General features: G+C 43.2%; 1 protein-coding gene across 1 annotated transcript; it reads right to left on the bottom strand.

Annotated features, from left to right (window-relative positions):
* Positions 1-63: 63 nt before the first annotated feature.
* On the bottom strand, positions 64-10,395 carry LOC115175431 (testis-specific serine/threonine-protein kinase 5-like). The gene is made up of 8 exons (XM_029734662.1): positions 10,189-10,395; positions 9,833-9,940; positions 7,432-7,634; positions 4,006-4,061; positions 3,682-3,814; positions 3,222-3,337; positions 2,582-2,761; positions 64-473 (listed from the first exon to the last, which is right to left on the bottom strand). Exons 1-8 carry the CDS (start codon positions 10,393-10,395, stop codon positions 64-66), a joined length of 1,413 nt encoding a protein of 470 aa, XP_029590522.1.
* Between the last annotated feature and the right edge of the window lie 14,247 nt (positions 10,396-24,642).

The raw sequence follows: 24,642 nt of genomic DNA, 5'->3' as shown, positions 1-24,642 counted from the left end.
TGAGCCCATGGAAGAGGTCCATGGTTAGCAGCCCCCTAGGCTAGTACTGAGGAGTAGAACACCTCAGAAGGTGGTTGGGGGTGCTGCTGTCAGCTTGCCTGAGGGGCTATGCAGCTGCCTGTTGGCCGAGCCAGGCTTCCGGAAGTTAGGGAGGTTGTGGAAGGGCTTTGGGGCGAAGGGCGGCCGGGGCCGGGTCACAAAGAGACGGTTGGTGTTGGTGCTCTGGCTTTGGGTGGGTCTCATCAGGAGCCGACAGGGGGACACCAAGGGGGGCTTGGGGCAGGGCGGCTCCTCTCTCTTCTCCTGTGGCGGTTCACGGCGATGGCAGCCTGCGCTGCTGGCCCCGGGGCGGTAGTGGGGGGACACTACAGTTCGCTGGGGCCTCTCAGGCAGGCTGGTGTGTCTAAAGGATGAACGGGTGGGGGTGCCAAGGCCCGAGTGGCAGGAGCGGCCTGTTACGCATCCAGTCGGCTCTGTATTTCAACATGCCAGGTAGACTGAGTTTATAACATTTTAGTCTTGTAGAAAAGGGTTTCCAGAACTCTGTCCGGGGCCCCTGTACACATTTTGTTTTTTGTTCTAACACTACTCAGCTGATTCAAATAATCAAAGCTTGATGATGATGAGTTGCTTATTTGACCAAGGCGTGCCCCAGGACCGAGTTTGCCAAGCCCTCATTTAGAAGACTTATCCAGAGTGATTTACAGGAGCAATTAGGGTTGAGTGCCTTGCTCAAGGGCACAGTGACAGATTTTTCAGCTAGTCAGCTCGGGGATTCAAACCAGCGACATTTCGGTTACTGGCCCATGTTCTTAACCGCTAGGCTACCTGCTGAAGCTGGTTTATATAGACAAAGAACCGTAGTAGTATTTCACATACTGCTAGATATCTACCTTACATGATGTATAACAGTAATTTACAAAAATGTCATGCCATCTAAAATAATTATGGTGTTAACTTGCTTGAAAGAGCCAGACTAAGAGTCCATTCCAAATGGCACCCTATTCCCTATATAGTGCACTACTTTTGACCAGAGGCCATAGGGAAGTAGTGCACTACAGTGGCAAGAAAAGTATGTGAACCCTTTGGAATTATCTGGATTTCTGCATAAACTGATCCTAAAATTAAATCTGATCTTAATCTAAGTCACAACAACAGGCACACAGCCTGCTTAAACTAATAACACAAACATGATTGTATTTTTGGATAAAGTATGTGAACCCCTAGGCTAATGATTTCTCCATAAGCTAATTGGAGTCAGGAGTCAGCTAACCGGGAGTACAATCATTGAGGTGAGATTGTAGATGTTGGTTAGAGCTGCCTCGCCCTATAAAAAGCTCACAAAATTTGACTTTGCTATTCACAAGAAGCATTGCCTGATGTGAACCATGCCTCGAACAAAAGAGATCTCAGAAGACCCAAGATTAAGAATTGTTGACTTGCATAAAGCTAAAAAGGGTTACAAAAGTTTCTCTAAAAGCCTTGATGTTCACGGTTGGAGAAAGTTCCACACTGTTGCTACTCCCTAGGAGTGGCTGTCCTGCAAAGATGACTGCATGATCACAGCGCAGAATGCTTAATAAGGTTAAGAATCTTAGTGTCAGCTTAAGACTTAGAAATCTCTGGAACATGCTAACATCTCTGTTGACGAGTCTATGATACGTAAAACACTAAACAAGAATGGTGTTCATGGGAGGACACCACAGAAGGAGCCACTGCTGTCTAAAAAGCATTGTTACACATCTGAAGTTTGCAAAAGAGCATCTGGATGTTCCACAGCGCTACTCACAAAATATTCTGTGGACAGACGAAACTAAAGTTGAGTCGTTGGGAAGGAACACATAACACTGCGTGGAGAAAAAAAAGGCACAGCACACCAACATCAAAACCTCACTCCAACTGTAAAGTATGTTGGAGGGAGCATCGTGGTTTGGAGCTGCTTTGCTGCCTCAGGGCCTGGACAGCTTGCTATCATCGACGGAAAAATGAATTCCCCAGTTTATCAAGGCATTTTGCAGGAGAATGTAAGGCTATCTGTCTGCCAATTGAAACTCAACAGAAGTTGGGTGATGCAACAGGACAACGACCGAAAACACAGAAGTAAATCTTCAACAGAAGAAAATACGCCTTCTGGAGTGGCCCAGTCAGTGTCCTGACTTCAACCCGATTGAGATACTGTGGCATGACCTCAAGAGAGCAGTTCACACCAGACATTACAAGAATATTGCTGAACTGAAACAGTTTTGTAAAGAGGAATGGTCCAAAATTCCTCCCGACCGTTGTGCAGGTCTGATCCACAACTACAGAAAACATTTGGTTGTGGTTATTGCTGCCAAAGTAGGGTCAACCAGTTATTAAAACCAAGGGTTCCACCCTGCACTGTGAATGTTTACACAGTGTGTTCAATAAAAATGTGAAAACATATGGTTGTTTCTGTGTTATTAGTTTAAGCAGACTGTCTATTGTTGGGACTTAGATGAAGATCAGATGTTATGACCAATTTATGCAGAAGTCCAGGTAATTCCAAAGGGTTCATGTACTTTTTCTTGCCACTGTATATAGAAAATAGGGCACATCTCACCGTCTTTAAGCTTCTTGTCCAGGGGTTTGTTCTTGTGGGTGATGTCGCTCCTGGTGGCACGCAGCTTGTAGAGTAGGCCGGTCATGGATGGCATCATCCACTGGTGTGTGTTGACCTGGTCCAGGGGCAGGCGGGCGGTGGGCTGCCACTCTAACAGCTTCTTAATCAGGTCCTGGCAGCCTGGAGGGGCACAGACAGCCGGGGAACATTAGGACTGGAGCTTTTTATGTCAAAAGTATTTTAATTGACTTTAAATTAATACATGTCAACAAGTAAAGACAGGCACCCCCCCCCCCAAAAAAAAAATCCACTTTGCATCACTATCGTTCTATAATAATCATACAGATGCTAATTTCAGATATTGATGAAGGTATTTATTTTTTGGAAGCTGGGCTGGAATGCATTTGGGTACGCTGTCTTTCCAAGGCAAACAGTGTTATATATTTTTTTTAAACACATTTTTCAGACCAGGGCCAGTATCCACAAAACATCTCAAAGTGGGAGTGCTGTTCTCGGATCAGTCGTGTTTTCTAAATCTTTAAATAATAAGATTGCATAGACTGGGGACCTGATCATAGATCAGCACTCCTACTCTGAGATGCTTTATGACTATGGCCCCTGTTTATTGCTGGCAGAATACCTGAAGAAACTGGGTGGTGGAACAGCAGCTCTTTCCTGATGAGTTGGACCAGTTTGCGTGGGTGCTTCTCATGATAGGGAAGCTTCCCTGTGACCATTGCATACAGAATCACCCCTCTGGAGATGGAGAGGAGAGACACGGCCAACTAACTTCCAGTAAGCAGAAGACACAGTTGTATTCAAAACTAACACAGTTGGGATATGTGATGCCCCCTTGACAGTGTGATTTATTGATAACATGACTGTCAGTATATACAGTAAGCAACTAGTATGCAGGTGCACTGGGACCAATGGGAAGTATAGCTATTTAACGAAGTGTGAGACTTGTGTCGAGGCTGTGTCCCAAATGACTCCCTAATCCATATAGTGCACTACTTTATACCAGGGCCCATGGTCAAAAGTAGAGCACTAAATAGGGAATAGGGTGCCATTTTGGACGGAATGTGTGTCTGATGACTCACAGGCTCCACAGGTCAGCTTGTTCTCCGTTGTATTTGCGAGACAGTAGGATCTCTGGGGCAGTGTAGGCCACGGAACCACAGAAGGTGTTCATCAGAGCACTCCTGTCTGTGTAGTGGTTGGCAAAGCCAAAGTCTGCCAGGCACAGCGCGCACACGCACGCACACACACACACACACACACACACACACACACACACACACACACACACACACACACACACACACACACACACACACAGAGTCAGTGATGCACATGGTTTTACCATAGGCTGGATTTAAAAACCTGTCTGGTGAGGTGGTTATTGGAGTTCATGGTTATTTTACCAGTCAATTTCACAAATCCTTGCTCATCCAACAGTATGTTTTCACATTTCAGGTCCCTGAAAAGGACATCGTCATGATGAATGCAAGACATATTGACATTACTTGTGACTGTTGTGGGTGTGTCAGGCAGCAACAGTGCTTGGTGACCTGTGTTTGGTTGCTGTGGTATTACCTGTAAACTACGATATGTGATTGTAGCAGTCATGCACTATGTGGTTGTTGTGGTTTTACTCAACATTACCTGTGATTGGTGCAGATATAGAATTACATGGTTGCAGGAACAAAAGTTGTGTTACCTGTGTACTGTGGTTGTTGTGACAGTGAGGTGTTGCCTGTGTACTATGTGGTTGTTATGGCAGACAGTGAGGTGTTACCTGTGTACTATGTGGTTGTTATGGCAGACAGTGAGGTGTTACCTGTGTACTATGTGGTTGTTATGACAGACAGTGAGGTGTTACCTGTGTACTATGTGGTTGTTGTGACAGACAGTGAGGTGTTACCTGTGTACTATGTGGTTGTTATGACAGACAGTGAGGTGTTACCTGTGTACTATGTGGTTGTTGTGACAGTGAGGTGTTACCTGTGTACTATGTGGTTGTTATGACAGACAGTGAGGTGTTAGCTGTGTACTATGTGGTTGTTATGGCAGACAGTGAGGTGTTACCTGTGTACTATGTGGTTGTTATGGCAGACAGTGAGGTGTTACCTGTGTACTATGTGGTTGTTGTGACAGACATTGAGGTGTTACCTGTGTACTATGTGGTTGTTGTGACAGTGAGGTGTTACCTGTGTACTATGTGGTTGTTATGGCAGACAGTGAGGTGTTACCTGTGTACTATGTGGTTGTTGTGACAGTGAGGTGTTACCTGTGTACTATGTGGTTGTTGTGACAGTGAGGTGTTACCTGTGTACTATGTGGTTGTTGTGACAGACAGTGAGGTGTTACCTGTGTACTATGTGGTTGTTATGACAGACAGTGAGGTGTTACCTGTGTACTATGTGGTTGTTATGGCAGACAGTGAGGTGTTAGCTGTGTACTATGTGGTTGTTATGACAGACAGTGAGGTGTTACCTGTGTACTATGTGGTTGTTGTGACAGTGAGGTGTTGCCTGTGTACTATGTGGTTGTTATGACAGACAGTGAGGTGTTACCTGTGTACTATGTGGTTGTTATGACAGACAGTGAGGTGTTACCTGTGTACTATGTGGTTGTTATGGCAGACAGTACACAGGTAACACCTCACTGTCTGCCATAACAACCACATTGTACACAGGTAACACCTCACTGTCTGCCATAACAACCACATAGTACACAGGTAACACCTCACTATGTGGTTGTTATGACAGACAGTGAGGTGTTACCTGTGTACTATGTGGTTGTTATGACAGACAGTGAGGTGTTACCTGTGTACTATGTGGTTGTTATGACAGACAGTGAGGTGTTACCTGTGTACTGTCTGCCATAACAACCACATAGTACACAGGTAACACCTCACTGTCTGCCATAACAACCACATTGTACACAGGTAACACCTCACTGTCTGCCATAACAACCACATAGTACACAGGTAACACCTCACTATGTGGTTGTTATGGCAGATAGTGAGGTGTTACCTGTGTACTATGTGGTTGTTGTGACAGTGAGGTGTTACCTGTGTACTATGTGGTTGTTATGACAGACAGTGAGGTGTTACCTGTGTACTATGTGGTTGTTATGACAGACAGTGAGGTGTTACCTGTGTACTATGTGGTTGTTATGACAGACAGTGAGGTGTTACCTGTGTACAATGTGGTTGTTATGGCAGACAGTGAGGTGTTACCTGTGTACTATGTGGTTGTTGTGACAGACAGTGAGGTGTTACCTGTGTACTATGTGGTTGTTATGACAGACAGTGAGGTGTTAGCTGTGTACTATGTGGTTGTTGTGACAGACAGTGAGGTGTTACCTGTGTACTATGTGGTTGTTATGACAGACAGTGAGGTGTTACCTGTGTACTATGTGGTTGTTGTGACAGACAGTGAGGTGTTACCTGTGTACTATGTGGTTGTTGTGACAGTGAGGTGTTACCTGTGTACTATGTGGTTGTTGTGACAGTGAGGTGTTACCTGTGTACTATGTGGTTGTTGTGACAGTGAGGTGTTACCTGTGTACTATGTGGTTGTTATGACAGACAGTGAGGTGTTACCTGTGTACTATGTGGTTGTTATGACAGACAGTGAGGTGTTACCTGTGTACTATGTGGTTGTTGTGACAGACAGTGAGGTGTTACCTGTGTACTATGTGGTTGTTATGACAGACAGTGAGGTGTTACCTGTGTACTATGTGGTTGTTGTGACAGACAGTGAGGTGTTACCTGTGTACTATGTGGTTGTTATGACAGACAGTGAGGTGTTACCTGTGTACTATGTGGTTGTTGTGACAGACAGTGAGGTGTTACCTGTGTACTATGTGGTTGTTATGACAGACAGTGAGGTGTTAGCTGTGTACTATGTGGTTGTTGTGACAGACAGTGAGGTGTTACCTGTGTACTATGTGGTTGTTATGACAGACAGTGAGGTGTTACCTGTGTACTATGTGGTTGTTGTGACAGACAGTGAGGTGTTACCTGTGTACTATGTGGTTGTTGTGACAGTGAGGTGTTACCTGTGTACTATGTGGTTGTTGTGACAGTGAGGTGTTACCTGTGTACTATGTGGTTGTTGTGACAGTGAGGTGTTACCTGTGTACTATGTGGTTGTTGTGACAGACAGTGAGGTGTTAACTGTGTACTATGTGGTTGTTGTGACAGACAGTACACAGGTAACACCTCACTATGTGGTTGTTGTGACAGTGAGGTGTTACCTGTGTACTATGTGGTTGTTATGACAGACAGTGAGGTGTTACCTGTGTACTATGTGGTTGTTATGACAGACAGTGAGGTGTTAACTGTGTACTATGTGGTTGTTATGACAGACAGTGAGGTGTTAGCTGTGTACTATGTGGTTGTTATGACAGACAGTGAGGTGTTACCTGTGTACTATGTGGTTGTTATGACAGACAGTGAGGTGTTACCTGTGTACTATGTGGTTGTTGTGGCAGACAGTGAGGTGTTACCTGTGTACTATGTGGTTGTTGTGGCAGACAGTGAGGTGTTACCTGTGTACTATGTGGTTGTTGTGACAGACAGTGAGGTGTTACCTGTGTACTATGTGGTTGTTATGACAGACAGTGAGGTGTTACCTGTGTACTATGTGGTTGTTATGACAGACAGTGAGGTGTTAACTGTGTACTATGTGGTTGTTATGACAGACAGTGAGGTGTTAACTGTGTACTATGTGGTTGTTGTGACAGACAGTGAGGTGTTACCTGTGTACTATGTGGTTGTTGTGACAGTGAGGTGTTACCTGTGTACTATGTGGTTGTTATGACAGACAGTGAGGTGTTACCTGTGTACTATGTGGTTGTTATGACAGTGCATGACAGCGTTGACTATCTGTTTGAAGAGCCTGCGAGCCTCCTCTTCACTGAGGCCCGGGCTGCCCTTGCTATGGGACACGGCGTTGATGTGTTCTAAAAGGTCTCCGCTCAGAGCCAGCTCCAGAATCAGATAGAACCGCTTCAGTGAACGGAACATGTCATACAGCTGGACCTGTTCAAAAGTAGAGTACCCACCACATAAATATAATCTGTTACCTAATGAGTCTATTTCTATGGTACACATTCTATGGTACACACCTCTGGATGCAGGTGCATGCTTAACATCACATCAAAGCTTTCCTGCGAAACCATTTAGGTGTCTAAGGGCCAGTTTCCCGGAGCCAGATTTGGCCTATTCCTGGACTAAAGGCATGTTCAATGGAGATACTCTACTAGTCTAAAGACGGTCAGTTTTATTGCTTCTTTAATCAGGACGACAGTTTTCAGCTGTACTAACATAATTGCAAAAGGGTTTTCTAATGATCAATTATCCTTTTAAAATGATAAACTTGGATTAACTAACACAACGTGCCACTAGAACACAGGAGTGATGGTTGCTGATAATGGGCCTCTGTACGCCTATGTAGATCTTCTATTTCCAGCTACAATAGTCATTTACAACATTAACAATGTCTACACTGTATTTCTGATCAATTTTATGTTATTTTAATGGGCAATTTTTTTTTGCTTTTCCTTCAAAAACAAGGCCATTTCTAAGTGACCCCAAACTTTTGAATGGTAGTGTACAGTACCAGTCAAAAGTTTGGACACACCTACTCATTCAAGGGTTTTTCTTTATTTTTACTATTTTCTACATTGTAGAATAATAATGAAGACATCAACACTATGAAATAACACATATGAAATCATGTAGTAACCGAATAAGTGCTAAACAAATCAAAATATATTTTATATTTGAGATTCTTCAAAGTAGCCACCCTTTGCCTTGATGACAGCTTTGCACACTCTTGGCATTCTCTCAACCAGCTTCAGCTGGAATGCTTTTCCAACAGTCTTGAAGGAGTTCCCACATTTGCTGAGCACTTGTTGGCTGCTTTTCCTTCACTCTGCGGTCCAACTAATCCCAAACCATCTCAATTGGGTTGAGGTCGGGTGATTGTGGAGGCCAGGTCATCTGATGCAGCACTCCATCACTCTCCTTCTTGGTCAAATAGCCCTTACACAGCCTGGAGATGTGTTGGGTTATTGTCCTGTTGAAAAACAAATGATTGTCCCACTAAGCACAAACCAGATAGGATGGCGCATCGCTGCAGAATGCTGTGGTAGCCATGCTGGTTAAGTGTGCCTTGAATTCTAAATAAATCAAAGACATTGTCACCAGTAAAACACCATCACACCTCCTCCTCCATGCGTCACAGTGGGAACCACACATGCAGAGATCATCTGTTCACCTACTCTGCGTCTCACAAAGACACAGCAGTTGGAACGAAAAATCTCACATTTGGATTCATCAGACCAAAGGACAGATTTCCACCACTCTAATGTCCATTGCTCGTGTTTCTTGGCCCAAGAAAGTCTCTTCTTCATATTGGTGTCCTTTAGTAGTGGTTTCTTTGCAGCAATTCGACCATGAAGGCCTGATTCCCACCATCTCCTCTGAACAAGTGATGTTGAGATTTGTCTGCTACTTGAACTCTGTGAAGCATTTATTTGGGCTGCAATTTCTGAGGCTGGCAACTCTAATGAACTTGTCCTCTGCAGCAGAGGTAACTCCGGGTCCTCCTCTCCTGTGGCGGTCCTCATGAGAGCCAGTTTCATCACAGCACTTGATGTTTTTTCCAACTGCACTTAAAGAAATGTTAAAAGTTCTTGAAATGTTCTGCATTGATTGACCTTCATGTCTTAATGTAATGATGGACTGTCTTTTCTCTTTGCTTATTTGAGCTGTTCTTGCCATAATATGGATTTGTATTTTACCAAATAGGGTTATCTTCTGTTTACCACCCCTACCTTGTCATAACACAACTGATTGGCTCAAACGCATTAAGAAGGAAAGAAATTCCCCAAATTAACTTTTAACAAGGCCCACCTGTTAATTGAAATGCATTCCAGGTGACTACCTCATGAAGCTGGTTGAGAGAATGCTAGGAGTGTGCAAAAATGTCATCAAGGCAAAGAGTGGCTACTTTGAAGAATCTCAAATATAAAATATATTTAGATTTGTTTAACACTTTTTTGGTTACTACATTATTCCATATGTGTTATTTCATAGGTTTGATGTCTTCACTGTTATTCTACAATGTAGAAAATATAAAGAAAAACCCTTGAATGAGTAGGTGTGTCCACACTTTTGACTGGTACTGTATATCAATCTGAAGTGTTTGGTGTTTGTACTCTAACAACACTCACCACCCCTGGGTGTCTGTACGTAGCGTTCAGAGCATATATCTCTCTGTGTAGGAATTTCTTGGAGTATTCTAGGGGAGCCTCGTTGATAGAGATGATTTTGATAGCCACCTGAACAATTTATGGTTGTATGGGTGAACGTCCTCATCCACAGTTCACAAAAATTACAGCAAGGTTGTTATTAAAGTGTCACTGCAGTGCTAGTCTTAGCTAGATACTGTTGTTATAAAACATGTCCAGCAAATATAAGGTCCGGATATAAAAAAAAGTGTTTATGTTATGCACATTAAATTAAGTTTTGAAAAGTTTAAAAAAATGATTTACCATGGTAAAAATGTGGCAGAAAAACAGTACTTTACCATATTGTGGTTCTTGCTCCTCAGGTCATTGGCCAGCTTGTAGTTCTTACTGATCTTATTTGGGGTAGCGTACCCCAGGTAGACCTTGGAGAAAGCACCTGTCCCAATCTTCTTGCCAGAGAGAAGGTAGCCATTCTCTCGACACTCTATGGTCCTCTCATGAAGCGACTTCCCAGAGTCCTTTACTCTCGTACCAGTTGCACTCATACTAAAGTATATAACTTCAATCCACTTCTCCTAGTGGCTGCATCTCTTTTCCTGTGCATCTCAGATTATGCTCCCTATTAAATCATTTTATGCATGACATATTTGATATTCATCTTTGTAATTTTTAGCTATAACCATGACCACACAAAAGGTGTGATCTGTCTGAAATGATGACAATGCATTTGGAACCTTCTCCATGGCAACATGAATGTTACAGTACAAACACATTCTAAAATATGATGTTGAGGGGGTTCTCTTTGCTTTTACATGAATGGAACCCTTTGCTAATAATCCATTGTTCCACTATTACATGCTGGAGTATAATATTTTGTAGCTCATAACTCCTTGCTCTAGCTGCAGTACTGTAGATATTTAGTCAGGCTATAACAGTGCATTCAGTGCTCCACAACTCCACATATTTTCCTTCCACGAATCATCTCATTCTCTGAGCCAAAGTTGAGCTAAATAGAGGGATGATTTCAAATTGTATTAATCAAACTTAGACAAGTCTGGCCAGAGTGGCGAGCAATGACTTGTGAGACCAGCTCATTATGAATGCATGACAATAGGAAAACATGGGCTATGGCCCAAATGGCACCCTATTCCCTTTTTAGTGCACTACTTTTATCCAGGGACCATAGGGCTCTGGTCAAAAGAAGCTGCCATTTGGGACATCGCCCATGGCCCTGGCCCAGATTAATACAGGGCTGAAAACAATTAAGGAGTCTATTAAATTGACTTAGTTATTCCTGCTGGAGAGGCCAGCTTGAGGAAGAGACACTTCATAAGTGTAAGTGATATATCAATAGCTCATGGTTCACCATCCAGGCCAATTTAGTTTCAGCACTGCATACTTGGGCCAAGGAGAGATGGTTGTTCTGGCTTAAGTGATACTTGGGGACATAATGCATTAGCCTTTTATTTTCGTATAATTGCTTAGATGAATACTGATTTGCATACGGCTTAGCAAGTAAAATGGAAAAGAAACTGAGGTGAGGATTCCACTCAACAAACTACTCTCTCAGATTGTATTTATCCAACCTACCTTTGCCAAGGCACTATACTATTTTAAAACTTTATGATATATCTACAATGCACATTTATTTCTCTTTTTTTGACTGCTCCGCAATAACGTTCACAGACGTACAAGGAGTCAGTGTTTTTAGCCATTGGCTGTAATATGTCACCCTCTTGTGGACATCTACGAAGGGATTTTATCTTACCGGTATGCATTTGCTTGCCCCCACCTACAAGCTTGAAGGAAAAAAAAAACATTCCACCCGAGAAATATGAAGGATTAGTTTGAATAATATCAGCACATTCTCCAGGTTCATGGAATCTACCTCAAAGGTCTATAGTAGATAATATAGTGCTGTGCTTCCTCTCTGAAGTACTCTAAATATGGCCCCTATCATGGTAAAAACATTTAATATTTCCACTAGGGCTTTACTTGACTACCAGAGGACTCTGAACACCTCAATCCTACTAGGGTTTCATCCGGAAGAGCGTATGAGGTAGGGTCTGTCCCAAATGGCACCGTATTCCCTATACAGTGCATTCGGAAAGTATTCAGACCCCTTAAATATTGTTACGTTACAGCCTTATTCTAAAATGTAATGAATAGTTTTTTTCCCTCATCACAATACCCCATAATAAATAAGCAAAAACAGGTCGTTAGACATTTTTGCTAATTTACGGCAATATACCATTTACATAAGTATTCAAACCCTTTACTTAGTACTTTGTTGAAGCACCTTTGGCAGTGATTACAGCCTCGAGTCTTCTTGGGTATGATGCTACAAGCTTGGCACACCTGTATTTGGGGAGTTTCTCCCATTCTTCTCTACAAACCCTCTCAAGCTCTGTCAGGTTGGATGGGGAGCGTTGCTGCACAGCTATTTTCAGGTCTCTCCAGAGATGTTCGATTGGGTTCAAGTCCGGGCTCTGGCTGGGTCACTCAAGGACATTAAGAGACTTGTCCAGAAGCCGCTCCTCCGTTGTCTTGGCTATGTGCTTAGCGTTGTTGTCCTGTTGGAAGGTGAACCTTTGCCCCAGTCTGAGGTCCTGAGCGCTCTGGAGCAGGTTTTCATCAAGTATCTCTCTGTATTTGGCTCCGTTCATTTTTCCCTCAATCCTGACTAGTCTCCCAGTCCCTGCCGCTGAAAAACATCCTCACAGCATGCTTCCCCGTACGGATAGTGCCAGGTTTCCTCCAGACATGACGCTTGGCATTCAGGAAAAAGAGTTCAATCTTGGTTTCATCAGACCAGAGTATCTTGTTTCTCATGGTCTGAGAGTCCTTTAGGTGCCTTTTGGCAAACTCCAAGTGGGCTCTCATGTGCTTTTTACAGAGGAGTGCCTTCTGTCTGGTCACTCCACCATAAAGGCCTGATTTGTGGAGTGCTGCAAGGATGGTTGTCCTTCTGGAAAGTTCTATCTCCACAGAGGAACTCTGGAGCTCTGTCAGAGTGACCATCAGGTTCTTGGTCACCTCCCTGGCCAAGGCCCTTCTCCCCTGATTGTTCAGTTTGGCCTTGCGGCCAGCTCTAGGAAGATTCTTGGTGGTTCCAAACTTCTTCCATTTGAAAATGGAGGCCACTGTGTTCTTGGGGATATTCAACGCTGCAGACATTTTTTGATACCCTTCCCCAGATCTGTCTCGGAGCTCTATGGACAATTCCTTCAACCTCATGGCTTGGTTTTTGCTCTGACATGCACTGTCAACTATGGGACCTTTATATAGTAAGGTATCTGTTATTTATTTTAATACATTTTGCAAAAATTATTAAAAACTTGTTTTCACTTTGTCATTATAGGTTATTGTGTGTAGATTGATGAGGAAAAGGCTGTAACAATGTGGAGAATGGGAAGGGGTCTGAATACTTTCCGAGTGCACTACTTTTGACCAGGGCCCGCAGGGTGCCATTTGAAACGCAACCATAGACAAGGAAGGAGAGCCGCAAAACGTTGCATTACTCTCCTTTCACCATTGCTCTCCACACCTATTTCTCTTGACTCCTGCAGGAGCTGGAAATGACACTTTCCACTGTACTTAGTAGTACCCTGGTTCACTTTGGAGCCTTAATTGTTGAAACTGATGACCAGGAAGTAAATCTAGCTTTGATCCGCTAATAGCAGATTCACCATCACCTGAACGTTAATGCTCTCCGAACGAACTTGAAACCTTGAGAGAGGCTGGATTCCAGGGGAGAGACTGGTCGGACTGTTTGGCTTTGATGACATAAGTGTTCATCATCATATGTGAACAGAAAGCGGCGTGAAATTCAATATTGGACTAGTGAATCTAGTACGAACAGAACGCACTGAGTCTGCATGCATCATGCTACTTTATTCTGTTTAGCGTTTTTCATTACAAAGAGAATCTCAAAGACGCCTTAATAACAAAACTAAAGCAACTGTAGGGTTCTAGCAGTGGCAGGTCTTGACTTAGGTGATGGTCTTCCACAACTGAAAGGATGTTGAGGCAGTTCAGAATGCCAGGAGTTGTGAAGGGAGTGTCAATGGAATAATTAGGGCCAGGAGTTTTTCCTGACCTCGTGAGCTGACCAACAACAACTCTGGGACTCAGTTACAAGCTTCAACTAGGGCCCAGAGTGTTTCAGTCACAGGCTTCAACTAGGGCCCAGGGTGTTGCCAATTCTTTCCTTTATTTGTGATTCCTTCTTGATAAAAAAACGGACATTTGTTTCACACATGAATCACCAACACTATTAGGTTTTTGTGGGGACCCATTTTGTGCAGCCCCTGTGTTTTACAGTGAAATTGCGGTTTGATAAACTCTCCTCAACATAGGGCTAAGCTAAGCGAAGCGTCGTAGACCAAACTAATGTGGAGATGGAACAGGTGGTAAGAGTATTATCCAGAAAGAACTTGGAAACCAGATGGACACACGCCACCGAAAACAATCTCCAGCGATTCATGCGGCAGGACAGCGTAAACGAGGAAGAATAACAAATTACATAAAGTAAGTAAAATCGGGTTACTGCTAAAATAAACGTTGAATAAGTTTAGCTTTTTTAGCTTCTTTTTCAGCGACTGGACCGTCATCCAGGTGGGTTGTGGAGGAGTAGTGATACTTCTGTTTTCCTTTGATTATGTGCCTCCTCTACCCCCTTCCTCCTTCCCCTCCACCTCTCTCTCACCCCCCTCCCTACCTTCCTCCCACTGCCAAACCATGGAGGTGGAGGGGTTACCTGGAGGCAAAGCCCTTTGACAGACAGACAGACAGTGTGCTGCTGTTACTCCACCATACACTGTCCAGACAAGTGAAACACTAGTGGCTTCCTCACCGTCACCGCTAAAAATACTTTCATACTGGCACACAGCTCTTCAGACTGAAGACGGGCAGTTTTCACTCAGTCTCTCACACAAAAAGAGATGCTGCCTGCCCTGCCCACAGCCTGAGAGACCTGGCCTCCATCTGAAATGCCATTTCAATACCATTTTCATTTTTCAAATGTCATTTCAGACTAGTCAAAAGTAGTAAACTATATAGGGAATAGGATGCCATTTTAGCTTGAGCCACAGGGAAATCCCTGGGGTGGTGCCCTGGGTTGCTCTTCCAGAGTATGTATTTCAGGGGATGGCTTTTCACTACAAGATGAACAAACAGAGTGTATGTAATGGAGAAAAATGCAACCTGAAAAATGAGCATGCAACTAGGTTGAACAAAGTCCGACTCCCAAATCAGGATTTTTGTACTACGGAAAACTGTGCCGTCCAATTTCAGCGCCCTAACTGTGAACGTACACTGAGCAAAGGTGACGGGTAATATATTTCAGAAATTCTCCTTCACCTTCTCATGAGTTGTGACCTAAATTTGACACTTCTCATATCATAAACCCTGTCTGTCCATAAATGTGAGGAACACCAGTGTTTGGGCCTTGCCCATCAAGCTCCTGTTTCTCCCAGAAACTCAGGCAGCCTCCTTCCTTGCCAAATGGCTCCACATCGACTCAAGGCTACTTTTCTGGCAAACTCACCGTGCACTTTAGCACTGCACTGTTTTACTACCTAATTGGGCTTTCTCTTATTGACCACAGAGAAAATATCACTGTGTTTAAACAGCTGTTAACTACAATTCGCTATCTCCGGAGTACTGTCAACACTTTGAGAAGAACGAGGGTCCTACCCAGACTCGGTTCTCTCCCAGTCGCCTCACTGACTTATACCTGCCAGTTCCTAAATCACTATATTTGCATCATACCGGCAGTATTTATGTATTTTGAAAGTTATATATCTTAAACTTGATTGCTGACATGCTAAATATTTTGGGACTGTATCAACAATACCAAAATATAGTTTTGGGGTGGAATTGTCCTTTAAATGTGCCAAGCCCCATGGCATCAACTAAACTATAACCATCATTGAAATTCTCCACCTCTCCTGTGTGATATTGGCTTGCCTAAAGTCTGACTGACATGTTGTGACAATGTGTAATAGGGTTTGGATAATTAAGCCCTTAATTGCCAGTTAAATCTCCAAAAGCAATAACTCATTCTTCCCCTTCCCTGTAGGAAAAGTGTATATTTACACTGGTTACTAAAGGCCCTAAAAATGTACTGTTAAGCATATTTGTCTTGAGGTTTAGAAAAATTAAGCGACAGGATGGAGTTCGATTTCATTGTTTAACATGAAAAAATATCTGGCCATATATTTAAGAGGTTACATTGGCATGCATCCATCTAGTTGCATGGACAGATAAGTACATAAATAATAAATAAACTTCCTATCACTAAGTTATGGCTGTTGCTGCTGCCTGAAACAGTGAGCCATATGAAAACCATATGTGTAGCAAATTAGCATCATAGGTCTGAGTCGTGTGTCTCTCTGCTCTGTCGAGGTTCACATCCTGATCTGCCTGCTCCCTCTGGCCTATCGCCAGGGGTAAATGACAGTGACACAGCTGAGGGGTCCACTCCCTGGCTTGGCGGGGTCTCAGGTTCGACATCCTGTAGAGCTGTGAACGGACCGTGTCGCAGAGGGCTGATGAAGATGGATAGAAGGTCCACAGTGGAGGGAGGGAGGGTCAGAGCCGGGCCAGCACTAGGGTTATTTCCTCATTATTATGCTCTAAAGTGCTATAGAGTAAGAAGGGTCTGTGGACTGCACTCCGCTGCATGCTCCCTCTATGACACGTTAAGTTACGCAGTTCTATGCAGGTTGGACTCTGTGGCTTTGGCCTTCCGCTCATAAACACCATCCGATCCTTTCAGGGAGAGGCTGGGGAAAGGCTGGGTCGGCTGTCTGCTGGATATCCCTTACAGCCCAGACCATACCAGACCACACCAAAACAAGGTCAGACGCTGTCTGGAACACAACATGTCCCCATATCCAGAACAGCCTCTAGACCAGGTCCAAGCCTAGTCCCCATGATCATGTCTGTTGTTATTACACTGTAATGTAATGTATTATAATAATAATACCACAATAATAAGAACACTGTGAAGCAACATGTTACTGTCAGTTCATGTTGAAGTCATGCCAGACAGCGGACCTGCACATACTGTACATGCACAATGACAGACGGACACAAACTCAGGAACCTGGACATTCTCTCATGACAGCCTTGAACCCATTTCTCATCAGTGACAGAGTGACAATAACAGTGACAATATCAATAATGTTTTCAGAGCAGGCCCTCTCAGCCTGCTGTACCTGTGTAGACTACTCAGAGGGCCAGTCTGAGGAAGGCCACTAGCACAGACAGCATCTGTCTCCCATTTAGCACGTTATCCTTGAACTGGACCTCCTTCAGTGTGATACAGGCCCTTAACAGCCCCCCTGGGACACCCCCCAACCCCGCCCCCGAGCCACCCCCTAGAGCCAGGCGCGTTTCAGCACCGTCGAGCCCCCTTCTCTTATGGTGGCCAGATTGATTGCATTCGATATGAATTGTATTTCGTTTAGCCCCAACATCAGGTGTTAGATTTCTCAGAGAGCTTTACGTCCATTGTAAATTTATATAATTGTTGAGATTGAGAGATTTCTTTTTTCAATCTCTTGGTGATTTATTATTTAGAGTTTTTTGGAGGGTGGAAATTGAACAGTGTTTTAGTTGCAAAGCGTGGGAGAGCTCAGAGCTGTGTAAGGTTATTGCTTCACCTGTGGCTTTAGTCTGCTCCGTTGAGGAAGGGGATAAAAAAATAACCAAATACTCCAAATGTAATATTCAAATGTTACCCAAGATCATAAATTGGAGTGTCACAATGTAATTTGCTGGGCCATCATTGTAAATAAGAATGTGTTCTTAATTGACCTGTCTGGTAAAATAAAGGTAAAATTTAAAGTAGCCCCAGAGTACCATGATAATACTCTCCTATTAGTACTACAAGTAGTGGCTTACCTTGGTAATACTATGCTCTGCTATTAGTACTACTAGTAGTGGCGTACCATGGTAATTCTCTCCTATTAGTACTACTAGTAGTGGTGTACCATGGTAAAACTCTCCAATTAATACTACTAGTAGTGGTGTACCATGGTAATACTCTGCTCTCCTATTAATACTACTAGTAGTGGCGTACCATGGTAAAACTATCCTATTAGTACTACTAGTAGCGGTGTACCATGGTAATACTCTCCTATCAGTAGTACTCGTAGTGGTGTACCATGGTAATACTCTCCTATTAATACTACTAGTAGTGGTGTACCATGGTAAAACTCTCCTATTAATAGTACTAGTAGTGGTGTACCAAGGTAATACTATGCTCTCCTATTAGTATTACTAGTAGTGGTGTACCATGGTAATACTATGCTCTCCTATTAATACTACTAGTAGTGGTGGACCATGGTAATACTCTCCTATTAGTAATACTAGTAGTGGTGTACCATGGTAATACTATGCTCTCCTATTAGTACTACTAGTAGTGGTGTACCATGGTAAAACTCTATTAGTACTACTAGTAGTGGTGTACCATGGTAATACTCTCCTATCAGTAGTACTCGTAGTAGTGTACCATAGTAATACTCTCCTATTAATAGTACTCGTAGTGGTGTACCATGGTAATACTCTCCTATTAATAGTACTAGTAGTGGTGTACCATGGTAATACTCTCCTATTAATACTACTAGTAGTGGTGTACCATGGTAATACTATGCTCTCCTATTAGTACTACTAGTAGTGGCGCGCCATGGTAATACTCTCCTATTAGTACTACTAGTAGTGGCAAAATATGGTAATACTATTCTCTAATATTAGTAGTACTCGTAGTGGTGTACCATGGTAATACTATGCTCTCCTATTAGTACTACTAGTAGTGGTGTACCATGGTAATACTATGATCTCCTATTAGTACTACTAGTAGTGGCATGCCATGGTAATACTCTCCTATTAGTACTACTAGTAGTGGTGTACCATGGTAATACTCTCCTATTAGTACTACTAGTAGTGGTGTACCATGGTAATACTCTCCTATTAGTACTACCAGTAGTGGTGTACCATGGTAATACTCTCCTATTAGTACTACTAGTAGTGGTGGACCATGGTAATACTATGCTCTCCTATTAGTACTACTAGTAGTGGTGGACCATGGTAATACTATGCTCTCCTATTAGTACTACTAGTAATGGTGTACCATGGTAATACTCTCCTATTAGTACTACTAATAGTGGTGTACCATGGTAATACTATTCTCTCCTATAAACCTGTTGAGGACAGACGTTCCGCCAGCGGAACCCATAGCCAACAGCCAATGGCATCCCACGGCGCGAAATACAAAACCAACTACAATACCACAATTCAATTTTCTCAAACAATCAACTATTTTACACCATTTTAAAGATAAGACTCTCGTTAATCTAACCACAATGTCCGATTTCAAAAAGGCTTTACAGCGAAAGCAAAACATTAGATTATGTCATGAGAGTACCCAGCCAAAAATAGTCACACAGCCATTTTCAAAGCAAGCATATATGTCACAAAAACCAAAACCACAGCTAAATGCAGCACTAACCTTTGATGATCTTCATCAGATGACACTCCTATGACATTATGTTATACAATACATGCATGTTTTGTATCAAGTTCATATTTATATCAAAAAACAGCTTTTTACATTAGCATGTGATGTTCAGAACTAGCATAACTTCCGGTGAATTTACTAAATTACTCATGATAAATGTTGACAAAATACATAATTATTTTAAGAATTATAGATACAGAACTCCTTTATGCAATCGCTATGTCCGATTTTAAAATAGCTTTTCGGCGAAAGCACATTTTGCAATATTCTGAGTACATAGCTCGGCCATCAAGGCTAGCTATTCAGACCCGCCAACGTCGGGCAGCCTAAACTCAGAATTACTATTAGAAAAATTGGATTACCTTTGCTGTTCTTCGTCAGAATGCACTCCCAGGACTTCTACTTCAACAACAAATGTTGTTTTGGTTCCAAATAATCCATAGTTATATCCAAATACCTCCATTTTGTTCGTGCATTCAGGTCACTATCCGAAGGGTAACGCGCGAGCAAAATTTGAGAAAAAAATTCTAAATATTCCATTACCGTTCTTAGAAGCATGTCAAACACTGTTTAAAATCAATTTTTATGCTATTTTTCTCGTAAAATAGCGATAATATTCCAACCGGGCAACGTTGTACTCATTCAAAGAGAGAAAGAAAAAAAATGGCAAGTTCTCGTGACTGCGCTTCTCCAGTCTCACTGTCCCCAGGCTGACCACTTACAAACTCTGCCCAGAGACAGCAGACACCCCATTCCTCTTTCTGGCGGCTTTAGAGAGCCAATGGAAGCCTTAGAAAGTGTCACGTAACAGCACAGATGCTGTTATTTCGATAGAGATGCCACAGAAGGACAACAAATTGTCAGACAGGGCACTTCCTGCATGGAATCTTCTCAGGTTTTGGCCTGCCATATGAGTTCTGTTATACTCACAGACACCATTCAAACAGTTTTAGAAACGTTAGAGTGTTTTCTATCCAAATCTACTAATTATATGCATTTTCTGGGCAGGAGTAGTAACCAGATTAAATCGGGTACGTTTTTTATCCGGCCGTGAAAATACTGCCCCCTATCCCAAAGAAGTTAATACTAGTAGTGGTTAGTACTACTAGTAGTGGTTAGTACTACAAGTAGTGGCTTACCTTGGTAATACTATGCTCTGCTATTAGTCCTACTAGTAGTGGTGGACCATGGTAATACTATTCTCTCCTATTAGTACTACTAGTAATGGTGTATCATGGTAACACTATGCTCTCCTATTAGTACTACTAGTAGTGGTGGACCATGGTAACACTATGCTCTCCTATTAGTACTACTAGTAGTGGTGGACCATGGTAATAATATGCTCTCCTATTAGTACTACTAGTAGTGGTGTACCATGGTAATACTATGCTCTCCTATTAGTACTACTAGTAGTGGTGGACCATGGTAACACTATGCTCTCCTATTAGTACTACTAGTAGTGGTGGACCATGGTAACACTATGCTCTCCTATTAGTACTACTAGTAGTGGTGGACCATGGTAACACTATGCTCTCCTATTAGTACTACTAGTAGTGGTGGACCATGGTAACACTATGCTCTCCTATTAGTACTACTAGTAGTGGTGGACCATGGTAACACTATGCTCTCCTATTAGTACTACTAGTAGTGGTGGACCATGGTAACACTATGCTCTCCTATTAGTACTACTAGTAGTGGTGGACCATGGTAACACTATGCTCTCCTATTAGTACTACTAGTAGTGGTGGACCATGGTAACACTATGCTCTCCTATTAGTACTACTAGTAGTGGTGGACCATGGTAACACTATGCTCTCCTATTAGTACTACTAGTAGTGGTGTACCATGGTAATACTATGCTCTCCTATTAGTACTACTAGTAGTGGTGTACCATGGTAACACTATGCTCTCCTATTAGTACTACTAGTAGTGGTGGACCATGGTAATAATATGCTCTCCTATTAGTACTACTAGTAGTGGTGGACCATGGTAACACTATGCTCTCCTATTAGTACTACTAGTAGTGGTGGACCATGGTAACACTATGCTCTCCTATTAGTACTACTAGTAGTGGTGGACCATGGTAACACTATGCTCTCCTATTAGTACTACTAGTAGTGGTGGACCATGGTAACACTATGCTCTCCTATTAGTACTACTAGTAGTGGTGGACCATGGTAACACTATGCTCTCCTATTAGTACTACTAGTAGTGGTGGACCATGGTAACACTATGCTCTCCTATTAGTACTACTAGTAGTGGTGGACCATGGTAACACTATGCTCTCCTATTAGTGCTACTAGTAGTGGTGGACCATGGTAACACTATGCTCTCCTATTAGTACTACTAGTAGTGGTGGACCATGGTAACACTTTGCTCTCCTATTAGTACTACTAGTAGTGGTGGACCATGGTAACACTATGCTCTCCTATTAGTACTACTAGTAGTGGTGGACCATGGTAACACTATGCTCTCCTATTAGTACTACTAGTAGTGGTGGACCATGGTAACACTATGCTCTCCTATTAGTACTACTAGTAGTGGTGGACCATGGTAACACTATGCTCTCCTATTAGTACTACTAGTAGTGGTGGACCATGGTAACACTATGCTCTCCTATTAGTACTACTAGTAGTGGTGGACCATGGTAACACTATGCTCTCCTATTAGTACTACTAGTAGTGGTGGACCATGGTAACACTATGCTCTCCTATTAGTACTACTAGTAGTGGTAGACCATGGTAATACTATGCTCTCCTATTAGTACTACTAGTAGTGGTGGACCATGGTAACACTATGCTCTCCTATTAGTACTACTAGTAGTGGTGGACCATGGTAACACTATGCTCTCCTATTAGTACTACTAGTAGTGGTGGACCATGGTAACACTATGCTCTCCTATTAGTACTACTAGTAGTGGTGGACCATGGTAACACTATGCTCTCCTATTAGTACTACTAGTAGTGGTGGACCATGGTAACACTATGCTCTCCTATTAGTACTACTAGTAGTGGTGGACCATGGTAACACTATGCTCTCCTATTAGTACTACTAGTAGTGGTAGACCATGGTAATACTATGCTCTCCTATTAGTACTACTAGTAGTGGTGGACCATGGTAACACTATGCTCTCCTATTAGTGCTACTAGTAGTGGTGTACCATGGTAATACTCTCCTATTAGTACTACTAGTAGTGGCGGACATACATACTCTCAGTCTGTTTCTACAGCATCTTTTATATCATCCAAACCCCTGCTGTTGTTTCTGTTGATAAACATTCAACATTATCAGACAGTAAAAACATAACTCAATCATACTGAAGAAACATCATCTTATGACAAATACAGTAACACAATCTCTTTAGAGTGCTTTTTCAAGAGCCCCGTAGGTAATTGGAGAGAGAAGTCTAGTAATGAATAAGTGAGGGGTTATTGGCTGTATGAGTACCCCATCATTACCCTGTTAACCCGTCCCCCTTTATTAGAGGGATCAGCCCGAGTCCTCTAAAGCTGTGTGGGGTCACGACCGGGGCTCACTCACAGATGTGGGTGACACACACACACGACCGGGAGGGACTCACTCACAGATGTGGGTGACACACACACACAGGACCGGGAGGGACTCACTCACAGATGTGGGGAAGTGGTACTTGGTCAAAACGTCACTGATTTCATTTGACCCAACAGTTGGTGTGGTATTGTGTGTGTGGAAACCAGAGAACCACTAAAATCAGAGGTGTGTGTGTATGCTTATGAGGGGGTTATCCCCCCAGCCCCATCATGCCTGGGTGAAACAGGCCCTCCCTCCCTCAGCCTCCCCTGTAATTACCTCCAGTCTGGAATTAAACAGTGCTCACTCTACAGAGGGCTAATGTACAACAGATGAGTACCGGTAGACCTGATCCTCCATGAACGTGCCTCACCAACATAGAGCCCAGCTAAAACTGCGTCACAAATGGCACCCTATTCCCTACATAGTGCACTGTATAAGGGATAGGATGCCATTACGAACACACGCTGGGTACACAAAGAGGGAGTCCGTGTAAAGATGACCCTGGTCAGTTCTGTACTGTGTCTCCGTATGGCATGCGATAGCCAGCTAAACAGTGGAATTGTCCTGTTCAATGCTCCCATTCGCTTTTTTATACCAGTGAATGAGCTGCGGTCCAACAAACACATGCTTCATTTGCAGTGATCTGCTTCAGGCCCCACAGGAACCACCTGTGATTGACACCCAGGTCCAGACTTTCGTCGTCTCTCCCCCCTCCCCGTGCACCAACCCTGGGCCCTGGTCCAAGGACATGCGACGGACTGGAGGGAGCACTATACAAACAAACAAACAGAGCAGGGCAGTCATTAATCTGCTTCCTGTCCTCGTCCTGTAAGCCCCTCCAGACAGCACATTAAGAATCACAACCCGCGGAGCAATAGGGAGCTCACTTAGCCTGCAGGGACTTGGACCGGCTAGCCCAGTTCAGAGAGAATGCAGTTAGATGGCATCGCACATCCACCTAACACTGGGGGAGGAAGAGTAAACATCCCCACAAAGAAGACACCTTGAGAGAGTTCAGACAGAGAAAGTCTGTCTGCTGTCCTGTGTATGAAAGATGCACTGTGTATTTAAGACTAAGGACAGGGGAACTACTGTATCTCTCTCTCCGACGGTGTGATTCACTCAAAGGGCTATCTCAGGGATCATGTTGCCCCCAGGCTCCATCCCCCACATCCACCCCCAACCTTCCTGAATCCTGCCTAAGGGGAGAGCACTTTCAGGGGGCTGCCCAGGTAAGGATTTAGGGGCTCTGATTTACAGCCCTGTGGGGTCCCCACAGCTGGGGTGGGGATTAGGCCCAGGGCAGGAAGGCTTGGGGATGAGGGGCGGGGGTAAATCAGAGGTTCTCGTTCAAACTCAAGGAGAGGAGGCGATGAATGGAGGGATGGAAGGAAGAGAGAGTAAGACAGATGAGAATTGACAGGGATTAAAACCTGTACAGTTGAATATAACCCTACTTGGACATTAAAATGATGATCAGTCTTTCTCTGTATTAGTCATTAGGTCCCTTTGAGCTTGGTTTTCAAAATAATGTTCTATCAGATATTTTGTGTTGATTTAGCCCATCTCAATGCTGAGTCGGCTTTTGAACCTTAACCCTCCTGCTGTGTTCCGGTCGAATTGGACCGATTATAAGTTTTCGCTCTGAAAAATGTAGTTCATTTAATCTGATTGTCATAAGGTTCCATGATTTTGTCCACACAGGGCATCTGAA

Source organism: Salmo trutta, chromosome 36 (genome assembly GCF_901001165.1).
Source record: "Salmo trutta chromosome 36, fSalTru1.1, whole genome shotgun sequence".
Classification (NCBI taxonomy): domain Eukaryota; kingdom Metazoa; phylum Chordata; class Actinopteri; order Salmoniformes; family Salmonidae; genus Salmo; species Salmo trutta.
This window is presented reverse-complemented; position numbering and strand designations above follow the sequence as displayed.